The 15,775-nt window shown below is 34.3% G+C and overlaps 1 protein-coding gene across 3 annotated transcripts in view; it reads left to right on the plus strand.

Annotated features, from left to right (window-relative positions):
* The window catches only part of LOC129231444 (neuropeptide CCHamide-1 receptor-like), a 176,096-nt gene extending 160,716 nt beyond the window's left edge, over nt 1-15,380 (plus strand). For all 3 annotated transcript variants that reach the window (XM_054865761.1, XM_054865760.1, XM_054865762.1), the window contains one exon: nt 13,622-15,380. In XM_054865761.1, coding sequence (XP_054721736.1) covers nt 14,093-15,241 — 1,149 coding nt within the window. In that variant the 5' untranslated portion in view covers nt 13,622-14,092 and the 3' untranslated portion in view covers nt 15,242-15,380. The remainder of the gene's footprint in view (nt 1-13,621) is intronic.
* The last annotated feature ends 395 nt before the right edge of the window (nt 15,381-15,775 follow it).

A 15,775-nucleotide genomic window follows, 5' to 3' on the forward strand; every position in this document is an offset into this window, starting at 1 on the left:
TAACCACCACAGTGTGAGTCGCCTGTTCATTTTTCGCCAAGAACGCTGAAGAAAATTTCTAAAATGATGCACTACATAGTTTCATAAAGCATTGAATAAGTTATAGCCCGCAAAAAAAAAAAAAAAAAAAAAAAAAAAAATCCGTTAGAAATATATATGATTATCAATATTATAATAAGTTATAGCCCGCAAAAAAAAAAAAAAATCCGTTAGAAATATATATGATTATCAATATTATTTAAAGAATAAGTACAAATAAGCTTCTTGGTTTCGGAATGAATAGCATAATACATAAATTTCTCCTTACGGCAGGACTCGACTTTGGCTGTTCGAAAAAAAAATGCTGTTTTCAAAAATCTTCTGTGAGATTATGTATATTGATGTGGGATTAGTTAGACTTAAGAAATATACTTTAAATACTTGCTTAAAATTTACATTAAGCATTTTATGCACTTTTAGCACACAAAAATACCATTTGTGTAAGGCCGAAGTGAACTGATCGGTGAGGCTCCGGGCTCGTAACTGAAGAGTTCTGGGTCCTATGCCAGCCGATTTAACATCCTCCGTGTTCACTGATGATGACTGGGGCACGTTAAATACGTCGTGGTCATAAAGTCCTTCACGTAAATCAGTACCTCTCGGGGTGCCGAACCAGGAGTTGTTTGGCTTCTGGTTTGGTTCTGAATTTCGAAATTTTGATAGATGGCGCTTCCATCTATTGTGTGCTGTCTGAGCCAATTTGGCCACGGTTGCAATAATGCTTTTGGAGCTTAACTGGTAAATCAGGAAAGTGCCACGCTATTATTTCATACCTACTTCAGTTTTCTTTGAAGGTTCCTGGTTTGTTCTAGAAACATGACTGGCTTTTATTGGGAAAATTTCTGAGTTCGTCAGAAAGGTTCCAAATAAGTTTAGGAGGGTTACTGACTTTTAGCGGAAAACGTTCGTGTATTTTTTAAGGTATGTTACTGGAAGAAATTGGGCACATTAGCTGCCCATTATTTGCAATAAACATTTCTGAGATGTTTTTTTTTACAGTGTACATCTGGTTCACTTTATTTCGATCTAAGTTATATTAAAATAGCTAAGCTAGTTCGTGCAAGCGCAAGTTTTTACCAGACTCTGACTCACACATTTCCGCCAAATCTAACAGCTGAAATGGCAATTTAAACCAGTTGCAAATTGAAATTTTGATGACTCTTTTTTGTAAACAAAGCAACATTTATTGTTGTTGCAATCTTACATAGAGCGTATCCTATTTAAATAAAGGAACGCAGACTTCAAAATTAATCTGGAGGGAAAATAAATTTATCAAAACATAATAAAATTTCACACATAATAGTTTGGGACCATTTAGCACCTTTTTCGTTGACTGTCCTTTAACATTTTGAAAAAAAAAAAGATTCAATTACCCACCCTAATGAACATGTTAGCTACCACCAGCATATTAAAAACGTAAAACACGGTAAATACTTAGCAGCAAAATTGATGATGGGATCCGATAAAAAAAAACGGGAGGAACGTAGATTCGGGGGACGTAAAATCGAGGTTTCACGGCATGAATATTTGTGTGTGTCTGTGCTCTTCATATTAATCCAGTTTCCGTCGGAACTTTGACAAATTTGGCACAGGGGTCCTTTGATGCTCAGAAACTCACATGGGGGCGTTTTTGCATGAAAATCCGTGAAACGGAACGTTTACGCCTATTAATAACTATGACTGAACGTTTGGATTTTTTGAAAAAATCTAAAGAGGTCTAAAATTTAATCTTGAGTCATAAAACTGCTCTTTTCCCCACGCCGACCGGAAATTTTACACTATATTTTTTTTTCTTTAATTTAAATTTGATTGTTTGAACATGTGACTTTTACTTTTGATGAAGGCCTTGCAATGCAGTTAGTAAATAAATTAAAACATAACTTCGGCAAAAGTGTTGTACTCCGACTTGGAGAGATCGAAAAGCGGAATAAATAATTCGAAGAAATATTTACCACCTAAAACTTTCCCTGTTGACCTTTTGTTAAAAGCCTTGTTTTCATTCTGACGTCTTTTCCCTTTTTTCTTACCTTCATAAACTAGACGCTCGGCGTAAAACGCGAGAAATTCCCAAGCAAATGTTTATTGTTTAAGTCTTTAATTAATTCTAAGTGGAAATTATATGAACACTTTATTTACTAACGGGATCTACCTCGTGTTATTTTTCTTGTAACCCTGTATTATTTCAAAGGCTTTTACTCCCCCCCAGCGGAACTAAGATGTCCAATCCCACGTAGATTCAATTGCGCTTTTTTTTCATTAATTTTTAATTATGATTTATGTCTAATTTTAGAAATAAATTGGAATATATTAGTTATAGTTCTCGTTTTAACTAGTTACATCCCTCGATTCAGTTCAGCTCAACTATTTTCAAGAAATGCACAAAAAAGTACAACAATATTAATCACAAAAAAGAAATAGTAACGTATAATTGCACAAAATTGCAGATTGCGGCAGACATTACTTAGCTTTTGTCGGATGTCTTTTCATCCACAAGCTCACTTATTTTACATTGAAAAGGGGTTCTTTGTAACCCTGAAACACGTGTTTGCAGTAATCAGCAATTTTATACAATTATACGTTGTTGTTTCTTGTTTTACTTTTCAAGCACAAATTTATTTATTCAGCTTTAATATTAATCGCTTTTCTTCCAATAAAATCCTTCAAGTATGCATTTTTCAATACTAATTGATATAATAAATTAAACGAACTGTCACAATTATTAAAGTCATTATTATCATTATCGCCATCAGTATTCTGTATGCTGAAAACGATGCCAATAATGGTAATGATGATACCCTCATTTGCGCACCTTGAGGGGCATGCAAATGAGTCTTTTTCATCATCACTGTCTGTTAGATGTTTTGTAGGATCTTTGAAGAAGAAACTAAGTTTCCATAACTAAAACACTTACTTTCAATTGACTAGTAATGAGCACAATTGCCTGTAAGGACCCTAAATATCTTGGTTAATGGCAGAAATATACCTATATGACAAAAAAAAAATAAAGAACGTGTACGTACCAATAAAAGTGAATTGATTTAAAGGGAAAAAAATCAGAAAAACCAGTTTCTTAAAAAAGAAGCATTTTAAAAACCTTAATGTAAAGCAAATTCATTAAAAATTAACTACACTGTAAATGAATCGATTATTTCAGAAAGGGCATAAGTCCTACGGAAATCCATTGGACTTAAGCCTTTTCTGAAATAATCGGCTCAAAAAAAACTTACGTTTGGAAAAAAAATGTGGTGGGGGGTATTCTTGAAAGATCATAAAATTATCAACTTTTTCAATCCACCAATTTTGTTTCTAGAATGTTGATTACAGGCATGATACTGATATTAATAGAAGATAAACCTGCTCCGTTACTGGTTGACTGAACCATAGCTAGTCATTTTCCCCACACAATGTTTTCGAATTTCTAATATATTGCATGGATTTTTAATGCTATAATATAGACTGAGAAGAGTTGAGAAAATCTACCAGTAAAATAAATTTAATATGAATTTTATTTAGTATTCAGTACTAGTTTTATGAAATGTATTTTTGCCGTTAGTACACTAATTTAATTCATTTTCAGATAAACCGATACTGTTACTCTTTTTCTTTGTAATGTTTAACCAAACAGAGCTCATTTAAAAACATATTATGCATTTATTTTTTTCCTGCAAATATCATGAAAAAGAAAAGATATATTTAAGCCAAGACTTGATACAAAGGAAAATCTTACACAAATACTTATTTGGTTATGCAACGAAACTGATGAAAACTAAGTTGTTTTTTTCTAACACATGGCTATCGATTCCATTCTTTTTCCATTTGAAGCGACAACGTCAAACGTAACACAAGATAGTTGCACAGAAAATATGACCTGCAACATGTTTTTCATGGGCCACCTACTGCTTGTATTTTCTTATCTCAAAACTGTCAAATATGTTGTCAGTTTTGTCACCCCAAAAACACTGATTTCATTACAGTCAATGGCTTTTAACAATACCTCAGTCTTTTTACGAGTTCATCTCCTGTAATCTTGTGCTTTTAAAGACAAATAAGACCTGATCAAAGATAAAAGGAAATCGGCTGCAGCAATTTTTTTTTTTTTTTTTTTTTAACCATCGTGTGCTTTTACCCCTTTGAAAAACTTCAGTTTTCTTAAAACGTTTTTTCAAAGAAAAGCGGGGAATGACACTGACCAATATTTGAATGAATAAAATTTAGAATCAAATGACAAATATTCTTAGAACATTATATCAAGGTTTAACTTCAAAGGCATCATATCCACAAAAGTGGTCATTTTGAAGGGTGACCTAAAAATGAATACAATATGAACAGCTACGCTTACAGGTAAAGCATTAAGCATACCTATAAAGCATCGTGTAATATGAAAAGATATTAGCTACATTTGTCATGACAGATGGTACGAAAGATTTTAAGGATTGTTTGACAGATAACTTCGCACACAGTATTAGCTGCTTGAGATGAGTCGATAAATGAATGCTTCATATAAGTGGAAATAAAGATATTTTAACTGAAAAAAAAAAAATCTGAATCAACTACTACTGTCCACACAACTAGAGTTGCCTTTTACAATAAAAGATGATATAAATTAAAAGAATCCCTTAAATTTCATTCGGGGGTGAGAAAACATTATCAAAGAAGGTGTTGTCGTTTATTCTATCGAGTATCTTTCCCCCCTTCCCCCAAGTAATTTGTTTGCACACTCAAGCCCCTAAATTATAATTCCTTAGCGGTTTTCCTGTCATATAGGTACATTTTTGCCATTAGAGTCAGTGAGAAGCAAAGGGATGTAAATGGCAAAACTAAAAGTTTGGAGATAACCAGTACACATGGTAGGTGAGCCTCTCTTCTGTCTTGGGGCAAGAGATGGTACTAGTAGTCCTGGTAGTGGCTGCTATACAGCATGATTTAGAAAAAAAAATTCAATGAAAGCCTACCTAGGATGTTATATTTCAACGCGTTTTACTAAAACTATAAAATCTCTACTTCCATCCCTTTGCTTCTCTCTGCCTCATTAGTTAAATTGATTAAAATTCCTTTAGCTAAAGGTAAAGATTAGTGGCCGCTATTAACCATTGGTGACTAAAAAGTTTTGGGCGACTATAAAATGTGATATTGGTCGCCAAAACTGGCAACTTGCAATTTCTTCTTTTTTTTCTGAGCAAAAATTCAAAATGCCAATGCATCACGACGATTATTGAAAAAAAAAAAAAACATTGGCATCGCCATCGACAGCCAACGTTAACATGGAAGGAAAATCGGTCATCTGCTTTAAAAACATCCAAATGCCGATGTTTTTCATTGCAGGGGTCCCGATTTTTATGTTTCAAAACTCCACTCATGTAAACTTTTTTTTTTTTTTTTTTTTTTTTGTAGTTTGGGATCGCATGTAGTAGACGCATTATTGCCAATATCCTTCCTTATTACATGGTTTTATCCAAACGATTAGCCTTTTCTTTCTGATACTTATGCATTTAAACTAAAAATAATCTTACTTTCTTTAATTTTTTTAATTGAAAATACAGTATTAGGACGTGAAAGTTAACGCATTGAAAAAATAAACCATATACTGTTTTATTGCTTCCATAATTACGGTAATTGGTGTTCTTCTGGTAGTGCGATATGTTCTCATCTCATTTTCAATACGGTTCCTTAAAATTTTTAATATCAATATTCTAATTTAAGCTGTTGAAAAGTATTTTGTGAGAAATTTCGATACAAAAAATGCATTTAGTTTGAGATGTAATTAAATGCTTTTTTTGTGCCGAAACATCTTGTCCAAGTTAGGTTCAGTTAAGAGCAATTTTGTATTTATGTTATGAAAAACACACATATGAGCATGGTTTCGTATATTAAAAGCCCGAAGCAAAGCTTTTAATAACTGATAGCAATGACTTCTAATTCCCACAAGTATCAAGAATCTTTTCTTGCAATGAAAAAAATCCATCCTCTTTTTTGCAACGCCTGTTCGTGTTTCCATCATGAAACAATGAGAGACAAGGGAACAGCACCTTTTTTTTCAGTATCAATAAGCAAAGTGTAAGTGTATGAACTAAAACGAAAGCACAAGTTTTAGTTTCTGCTTACACTCGAAAGAGTTTTTTTAATGGTATTCACAAAGATATATGAAGCATTCCATGCGAAAGAGTGTCAAGTGCGAAAAATTATTAATTTTTTTTAATGTTTTCTACGTATCAATAAATGGTTTTTGTTATTTGATCTTCTACAATGAGAGAGGACTGCAATAACTTCACGCCTTGCCTCTTTAATAAATTTTACTAGTGTGTTCTTCGAGCTACATGAAACAAAGTCTCTGCTATTGTTATTTACTGTAGTGGCTACAGGGTGAAATTAAATCAAGTGCAGTTGATTTTGATTTGAAAATTGAATTGGTAACTTAATTTGTGAGCTTTTAGATTCTGACCCGTACAAAAGTTAGTTTTCATGTTACAAAACTAAACGAGCTGATGTGTGTATCACATGACTTCCTTTTACGCCAATTTAATGATAATAGAGCCTTGGAGTAAGCAAGGAAACAGTAAATATTTTCACCCCTAGTTTCTTGCGAACGGAAGCAAAAAAAAACGTTTTACACTGATTTATTTTCCCATTACTGGCAATTTTAATGTGATTTAGTGCTTAACTCTTTAAATATCACCAACATTGGCCAAATTAAAACCAGACTTAAAAAAGTAAAATAAAAAAAAAACGCCAAATTTTTTACCAAGTTGGCGACAAAGCTTGGCGATATATCGCCAAGTATTTGACAAATTATAACACCACTTGAGTTAGCAATGAAATTAACAATGATTTCCCCGCAAAAAGGTGTAAAAGACCCCCTTAGGAACATCCGAATGCAACCAAAAGGGAAGATGCACAACTAGATTTCACTAGGAGTCTAGGTACCGAATTTCAACTTTCTAGGGCATTCCGTTCTTGAGTTATGCGACATACATCCGCACATATACACGTACATACAGACGTCACGAGAAAACGTGCTGTAATTAACTCGGGGATCGTCAAAATGGATATTTCGGGTGTCTGTACGTTCCTATGCATATATCCACGTGTAGTCGGGTCGAAAAATAATCTCAACATTCATTCGGGGGTGAGCAAAATGGAAATTATGGCCGATTTTTGAGTGAAAATTTTTTCGCGAATACAATATGTACTTCCTTTTTTGTAAAAGGAAGTAAAAATAAGTTGTCATCTGATTCCGTTAAAAGATTCAAGGGGTAATAAATTTCAACCTTGATTATCTCAAATGTATCATTTATGAACTTGATCCTTATAGCTCTGAACACCTCATATAATGGGTTTACAATTTTCATTTACGATCACGCTCTCCACCATAAGCTCGAGCAAGATACTTACACATGTTTGATTTTTCAGCAACTGAAACCTTTAACGGCATATTTTCTTTAAATATTTAAACTTTCCAAACAGCAAGGGAAAATGTGGAAAAAGGAACGAAACTAAAAACCAATAATTGTTGCAGTCATTACTATATGCTTCTTTTTAATTGCATTTGTTTTTCAGAAACCAATTTCTGAGTATTTGGCTCCAAATTTGTAACATTGTCATTAACCGTGTTTTTTTTATTTGTAGCATTTAAACAAAACAGACCACACGGATAAGCTTCGCAGGCTGAATGTGACCCGCGGACCCTAGATTGGGAACGACTGCATTAACATAATGTATAATAAATTTACAGAGTACATATTAATCTGTGCGTCTATTTTGTTGACATTTTTTCTAAAAGTTATTTTAATGTGGTAAATCGCAGTATAAATATTTTATTTTCTGATTTAAAAGCAAAAATACAGTACTGTAGTTCAGAACCCTGCAATGAGTTAGGATTGACTATGTTCATGGAAATCTCGATCAGAATTCTGCTAGAGGACATTATATCATTATAAAAAGGACATTGTTTCGTACTTGCGGATTCAAACGACCTTCGAGTTGTTAGCACGACCTTATTAAATGGAGGAAGCAAGTCCAATCATTGGCTTAGCAAAAGCTGAGACAAAGATTTCAAGTCACGTGACTCAACAACGACAAGTGGTTGACACATTTTGCGTGAAATTATCGAAGAAAACCCGATTTCTTCCAATGCTTTGCTTTAAAATCGATCACGTGATTAGGGGGTCTTTGCTTCACAAAAGAAAGTCTTCACTCCCTCCATTTTATCTCTTCTCAATGAGCACGACGCCTTAAACAATTGAACTGATGGGTCTCCATTTCGGGACGTTATATTTTAAATCTATGCGTGATAAAAATAAAAATCGATTTTTTTTTCCGAAACGCAGTTAAACTGGGAACTTTTGTTTATTTTTTCCCAAAAGCATCAGAGAGTAACATCTTTAAAATGATACCTTAATGAAGTAGGACGTATTAAATGGCGTTCCCACAAAAAACACATTTGAGAAATTGGATGGTAAATATATAATTTTTATTAAGGTAGACCCTTCTATGATATAAACTAGTTCTTTATTGTAAAGTCTATTTTTTATATTGAATTACGAAACAGACAGACTTTTCGCAACCTACTTTTTTTTACATTTAATTCCGATGTAGATAGATCCTTTCTTCCTTTAGAGCATAGGGTTTTTTTTTTTTCGGTAAAAAAACTTTTAAATGTGATAAAGTATCATTTGATTCGTTAAAATGTTGCCATTTTTATGGCAGTATGTTCATAAGTTAAAAAAAAAATTTGTACAGTGCCGATAACTATAAACCACAGATTTGGAATTAGGATTGATACGTTGCGTCTCACAGCTGCAATCTTGCCCATTTCGTACTGCAATGGCTATAAGCAGAGTTAATGGAGCTCAAGGGTATTTTCAAATGCTGTGGCTGGAGTCAGAAGCGAGCATTGGGAATTACTTTCAAAAGGTGATATATCAACACATGGACTATTGCATTTCTTGACGTCTATTTCGTGAAAGAGAAATAGCTCAGTATAATTGATGGATTATTTCCAAAATCCGCTTTTCACTGATGCGTTTTATTTTTTGATTTATTTTTTAAGCAGCATAAATAAGAAAATTAAAAAATATTTTTTACTTCATTGTTTTTTTTTAATGTGTTTAAAAAAAATTTTCAGGAAAAAGTACTTTTACTTTCTGAGGCGACTGCATTCCTTTTGTACATTTTATTTTGTTGTGAGAGCCAGGATTGTTGTCCTCTCGTAATCCGTTGTTCTCTTGTAATACGCTACAAGTGGATTAATTCTTTTGAGGGGACATCCACAAATGTCACGCTTTGAGGGAAAGAGGGGTTCGTAATATTTCGACAGTTTGTGATAAGAGGGAGGAAGAGTGTAACAGGAGTGACATCGCACTTTTTTTCAGAACCATTTGGGATGTCGTCAAAGGTTAGACGAAAATTTGGTATAAAATATCTTCTATGTAGTGAGGATCAACATCGCAGATCGTTCCATTTATCTTAAATATGTTACATAGTCACCATCCATGGCTACAGGATAGTTTAGAGACATATAAACTCCTGAAGGTAAAATGATGAATAACAGTTAATATTTGAGGATTTATTTATTCCAAGAAATATTGACTTGTTAGGTAAATCTATGAGAGTTGCTGCCCCTGGGATGGATGCCGCACCCCTTGTATTTCCTGTAATTATTCATAGAAAGCGGTCATACACACAGTATACGTGCAGAATGAGATTTCGTTAACCACATTCCTAATCCTCATTTTATAGTACATGTTGGAACCCCACTCCGAAATTGGACAATGTCCGAAAAAAAGCTACCATCGTTAAAGGATCACTGATAAAAGCACGAAGTCCAAAATGGTGAATTATTTCGGAGTTGGCGCACTTGAATTTGATCAATTCACGATGCGGCAAATCAGTAGTGATCCAAGTCAGATTTTACATTTGGCATATGGGCAAAACACCTTTACGTGGATAAGTAAGCCAGATATAAGTCAGTGTCGCTAAATTTCTTTCCATGGCTGTCGGTCAGAACTTTGTGTTACGGATTCCAAAACTGAGAGTCGCACCCAAAAATGTGACAGCAGTGATAATGGAAGTGAACGATGATGGGCTGCATAACTCTGCTCAAAATCCGAAATATTACTGAAGTTGTACTCCAGAAACGCATTTCAACCAACTAAAGACATTTTCGTGTCTGAAAAAGATGTTGTGAATTTTGTACGTTTACTCCGAACAGGAAAAAAATGGAAATTGATTTGCTCGTGCGTGTGAGTATTTTCTTATACAAATGCACAGTTTACCTCGGGTTTTTGCCAAATTTGGCACAGACGTCCTTTGATCCTCGGGAATTCACATAGGGTAGTTTTCATAAGGGGAGTACCCCCCCCCCCTCCATTTTTTCCTAATTCAAAATCCAAAGTTTTCGTCGGATCTTCGGCAAACTTGGCACAGAGGTTCTTTGATGCTTGGAATTCACAAAGGGTTTTTTCAAAACAAGGCGGGAACGTCACAAGTGATGAACTTGAGCGCGTACTCCACTGACGCGCTGAATGAAGCGAATTAAATATTGCGCTCAACGCTTGCTATCAACCATATCGTTGCCAGTACATGTGAGTAAAGATGCGAATTAAATATTGTGCTCTGCGTTAATGGCATCAGTGAATGTCATTTCATGTGCAGAAGCGTGAAAATGAAATTGAACCTGCGCACCGTTTAAAATATTTTTTTAGAAATATTAAACTTAGTCAAATTATTTTAAAATGGTCATATTATATGTTTTTAAGCGTGCTCTTTCAGAAAAAAATACTTTTAAAATTTCGGAAACAACCCCTTTGTTAATCAATTTTTGCTCCTCTGATTTTTTTGAGCATTGTAGTTTTTGTGCGGGAAACGTTTGTGTATTATAACTATGTAATACAGAAACTTAACATTTCTTCTGTAAGAAAAACAGTAAGTATTTATGTTGAAATTGAAATGGGAATGGCATCTCTATATGAAATAATTTTCATAAACAAAAAAGCAAATAAACTTAGCAAGGGCAATTTCAATGCATTTATTAAAGAAATGTGCACCATAAACGGTATGGAAAGATTGGCTGCCATTGCGTCGAGAGGTTTGGCTTACTTTTTTACATATAAAACAATACAAGAAAGATTTACAACCAAAAGGTAAGAAATAACACCCGGAGTACCGGAGGGAATCGAACACACGACCTCCGGTATGCGAAGCGAAGCTTCTACTACAGAGCTACGGAGGCCCCAGTAGTGTCCTCTATTTTCGGCAGTTGACTCTCTAACGACTTTCACTGGACCACGGGAAATCGCCCTTAAGTAGAATGCTTTTAAAACTAACAGTGGAGCATCCGGGACCATGAAAAACCGTCTTTAAAAAGAGAAAATCGTTAGAGCTTCGTTAAGCAGAGAGCTAACTGTATGTTAAAGTCTTGATAAATACTGTTGAGGGGTTTCATCGTAGAGTCTATTTCATATTTTGTATTTGAGATAAGTACAGATTTTTCCTTTATTAAGACAAAGTGCGAAAAAAAAAATATCGAAACTAGACTAAAAAAATGATTTCATAGAAAAAGAGCTTTTAGAAAATCAAAAATGTTTAAAGAAGTTCAGCTTACCTAAAATGAATGTTATTTTACTTTTTTCAAAAAGAAAAATCAACTTACGAACTCGAAAAATTAACATTTTAATTACTCTTTAATTTGAGGCAGAGCTATTGAAAGACAGGAGTAAACCTCCTAATTGCACCATTTTTTGAATCCATTTTCACTGAAATAAAAAAGGGGCAGCGACGAAACCATTACTTTAAATGTATTCATATCTTAATTACAGTCGAGAAAAAAGCCTGCATTTTTAACATATCTAAGCAAAAAGGGTAATTGACCCCTAGTTTTCCAGCTTGTCTAATGACATTCAAAAAGCTTTAAACAAAGAAAAAAAGAGAAGTTAGAGAGGACAATTTGGACGACAAAAAGACACCCCGTTGATTTGATAAATCTCGAAGATAAGAATAGTACCATGAAAATTCCATTTTCATGAGATGGTTTCAATATGCAAATCCTTTCAGTTAATGGGATAAGATGGAGCGATAGTAAAATTGCTTTTATTTCTATTATTGTCTTAAGTCTCTTTCTTTTTTTCTCTATATAAAAATACTTGACAGTGTTTGTTGGCTTCTAGCTCATTATAATACACCAGCAGTTACTTACAGACTAATTTTGTTCGAAAAGTTTCTTAATTTTTACTGATTGGAGTTCATGAAACTTTGACAAATCATTGTATCTAAATCGCTGTTAATTTTCAGTCAAAAACACTATATCAGTTGTATTAAGTAAATAAAATTAAAAGTAAGTTAAAAAAAGATAGAAATTAATTTGAATTTACATCTTGAATTCAAATTATGTTTCTTGCAATCATGATTGTGTGTATGTAGGCGTGTGTGTTTGGGTCTGGGGGGTATGTGTGTTTGTGTGTAGGGGGTATGTGTATGTGTGTGTGTAGGCATGTGTGTTTCTGTCTGTGTGCTGGCATAAGTGTGTGGGTAGTTGTGTGTATGAATGTGTGTGGGGAGGGGGGTATGTGTGTGTGTAGTGTTTGTGTGTGTGCAGGCATGAATGTGTGGGTAGTTGTGTGTATGTTTTTGTGTGTGTATGTGTAGGTGTCTGTATGTATGCGTGTGTGAATGTGTTTGTGTGTGTATGTGTGTAGGTGTATGTGTGTGTATGTGTGTAGTTGTGTATGTATGCACGTGTGTGTAGGACATGGATGCAACATGGAGACGGCTTTCGCTCGACGGTGATGCAGCAGAGGGTGGCGGTGGGAAAATAAAATGATAGGACGCCAGAAACAGTTAAATGAAAGCAATAAGCAATCGTGATTGCTCAACAACGTTATACATGCACTAAGTTCCAAAAAAAGGGGGGGGAAGCGCAGACACGTATTTCGGGGTTAAGGGGAACCCCCTTTTTAATGCGAAAGATATGAGCTCATGGATGCAAATACATCCGACAAAAATAACACAAAGGTTTTTAAGCTCGCCTAGAGAGTAAAATCCAAAATTTCAACTAAAATTCCTTGTATGAGCAGTGTACACATTTTAGGATAGAAAAATATTGTTTTGAGTATTTCCTTCACTATTTCAGAAATCCTTTTGTACATTAGAGCTTCTATAATATCTATCGTACTTCTTCATTATATTCACGCTCATAGTTGAAGTCGATTCTAATCAAATTTCTATCCAGCCGTGGTGTTATGCATTTCCCGTTACACGAAATGCATTTTTTTTCCTAGAAAATTTCCAATTTTGTAACAACAAATAATTTTGAATATAATCATTTCATTCGAAGTGTAAGTAAAACTAAACTTGCAAACAGAAATTGACAAGATATGTTTGATTAAAATGGAAAAACAACACAATAAAGCGCAAGAAAATGCTTTACTTACGTTTTTTTTCCACATTCCTATTGTTTTACCATATTTTTGCACAAAGCTTTTTTGATCATTTCTCATGTAAGATATATTTGCACTTGAAGCTAAGTTGTTGCGTCTTTTCATGTTTTGAAAAATGCTGTCTTTGTAATAACTTCTTTACTCATTTGCAGGAAAACATATGAATGGAGAAGACTAGCTTCAAAAAGTCTCAGAATATTGCAAAAGTTTTGGGAAAAAGCAACTTCAAAGACGTCATTGACATTTAAACGGATACAACTCATTGCTTACGATGGCATTTATTGACAAGTTTACTTGTAGAAGGCTTTGAAGTTTAAATTGACTTCAATCTATGTTAAAGTTATAAATTTCAGCCTTGAGAAGAAAAAACTTCATTACTAGGATACAACTAACTGACGAGTTTAAAGTGCGTTATACAGTTTGAAGAATTGATCAAATTCAATATCCATCTTGTCAATTTCGGTATCAGAACTGAACCATCCTTAATGTACGCCGACCCTTGAGGAAAATTTTATTTGGACAATGTGTATAATCGGTAAAAAAGAAATCTACTTTTAAACCATAGAAGTAATATCGCTCACAGTAAAAATCTGAAGAAAGTTCATATCTTGAAAGAAACTTCAATGGCCTTCTCGGAAGAAAACGGGCTATGTGAAGTATGCCCTTCAACTCTACCTCTGGTGAACTTCTCAAACATGACTCTTACCTTCGATGACCGGCTTGAAGGAAACGGAACCGGGAACTTGACCGAATATGTCCCATACGAAGAGAGAATAGAAACGTACGTAGTTCCTGCCGTATTTGCAGTGGTGTTTCTAGCAGGATTTTTGGGAAATGGTACCTTAATTTGCATCTTTTTGTTGCACAAAACCATGCGAACTGTCCCCAATACATATATAATGAGCTTAGCTGTAGGCGACTTTATTTTGATCGTCGGAACTGTACCTTTTATTGGTACAATTTATTTTTTTGAAACGTGGCCTTACGGAGAGCTGATTTGCAAAGTGAGTGAGTTTTTGAAAGATGTATCGATGGGCGTAACAGTGTTTACTCTTACAATGCTGAGCTTAGACCGATACATCGCTATCGTTCTTCCAATCAAAAAGCACACGAGAAGTAATGCTAAAACAAGAACCATTCTTATTGCTTTAGGTATCTGGATGGTATCTATCGTTTTAGCATTGCCAGGAGCATATTTTTCTTTCCTCTGGGAAGTTCCAGTCAGTAAACACAAATCCATCTACGTTTGCTACCCTTTCCCTGACCATATGATGCCATGGTATCCTAAACTAATTGTACTAGTCAAGTTTCTTCTATTGTATAAAATTCCTTTGATCTTTATTGGATCATTTTACATTATGATAGCTCGTCATCTCATAATAAGCTCCAGAAATAACGTTGGGCAGAATCCGAGTCATTTGAAGCAACTTAAGTCGCGTACTAAAGTTGCTAAAATTGTTCTGGCATTCGTTTTGATCTTCGCTGTCTGTTTCTTCCCCAGTCACGTGTTCTTGATCTGGTATTATTTTGATTCCAACTCCAATTATCACTACAATCAGTATTGGCATAGCTGGAAAATTATGGGTTATGTACTGACGTTTGCAAACAGTTGCTTGAATCCAATTGCACTCTACCTAATCAGCAGTGTCTTTCGAAATTATTTCAAGAAATATCTGTTTTGTTGCTGCTGCAAGCCACAAGAGATTCGACGAGAAACCATTACGGGTCACAGCACTACTTTACGAAACACAATGGAAGGACGAAATGTATAACTAAAATTTAATTTTTGTTGCTTATACTTAAACAATGTAAAATTGATGTTACAAATGATGTGGTATGTGTATCTAAATACATTATACATAACTACTTTACAGAACAAGTGAAATCTTTGAAGTAATGAAAAAATAAATATTTAAGTGAAAACTTTTTTATTATTTGATTTACAAAGCAAAATTGAAAGTAGTAATTGCTGCATTTACCCTTTCATTTTCCTACATTAGTTGGTGCAGGTCAGTTTTTTTCCCCTCTTTCAGGTTAACTTCCACCTACCTGAAGCTTCTAATCAGGGCCGGACTTACCTATAAGCTAAACAAGCTATAGCTTAGTGCCCTCGCTTTGTAAGGAACCCCCAACTGCCGAAAAATTGCACGATTCGTTGTTAAAAAAAAAAAAGAAGAGTACTTGTTTTTATTTTTAAGTGCTTGAAAACCTTGAAAATTTGAGGACATGTAGTTACAAATGCAGTTGATTTAAAAAAATTGTAACACAGGGAGAGGAGAAGGCTAAAATGTGTCACAGTCAGCGCC

Source organism: Uloborus diversus, chromosome 10 (assembly GCF_026930045.1).
Source record: "Uloborus diversus isolate 005 chromosome 10, Udiv.v.3.1, whole genome shotgun sequence".
Taxonomy (NCBI): domain Eukaryota; kingdom Metazoa; phylum Arthropoda; class Arachnida; order Araneae; family Uloboridae; genus Uloborus; species Uloborus diversus.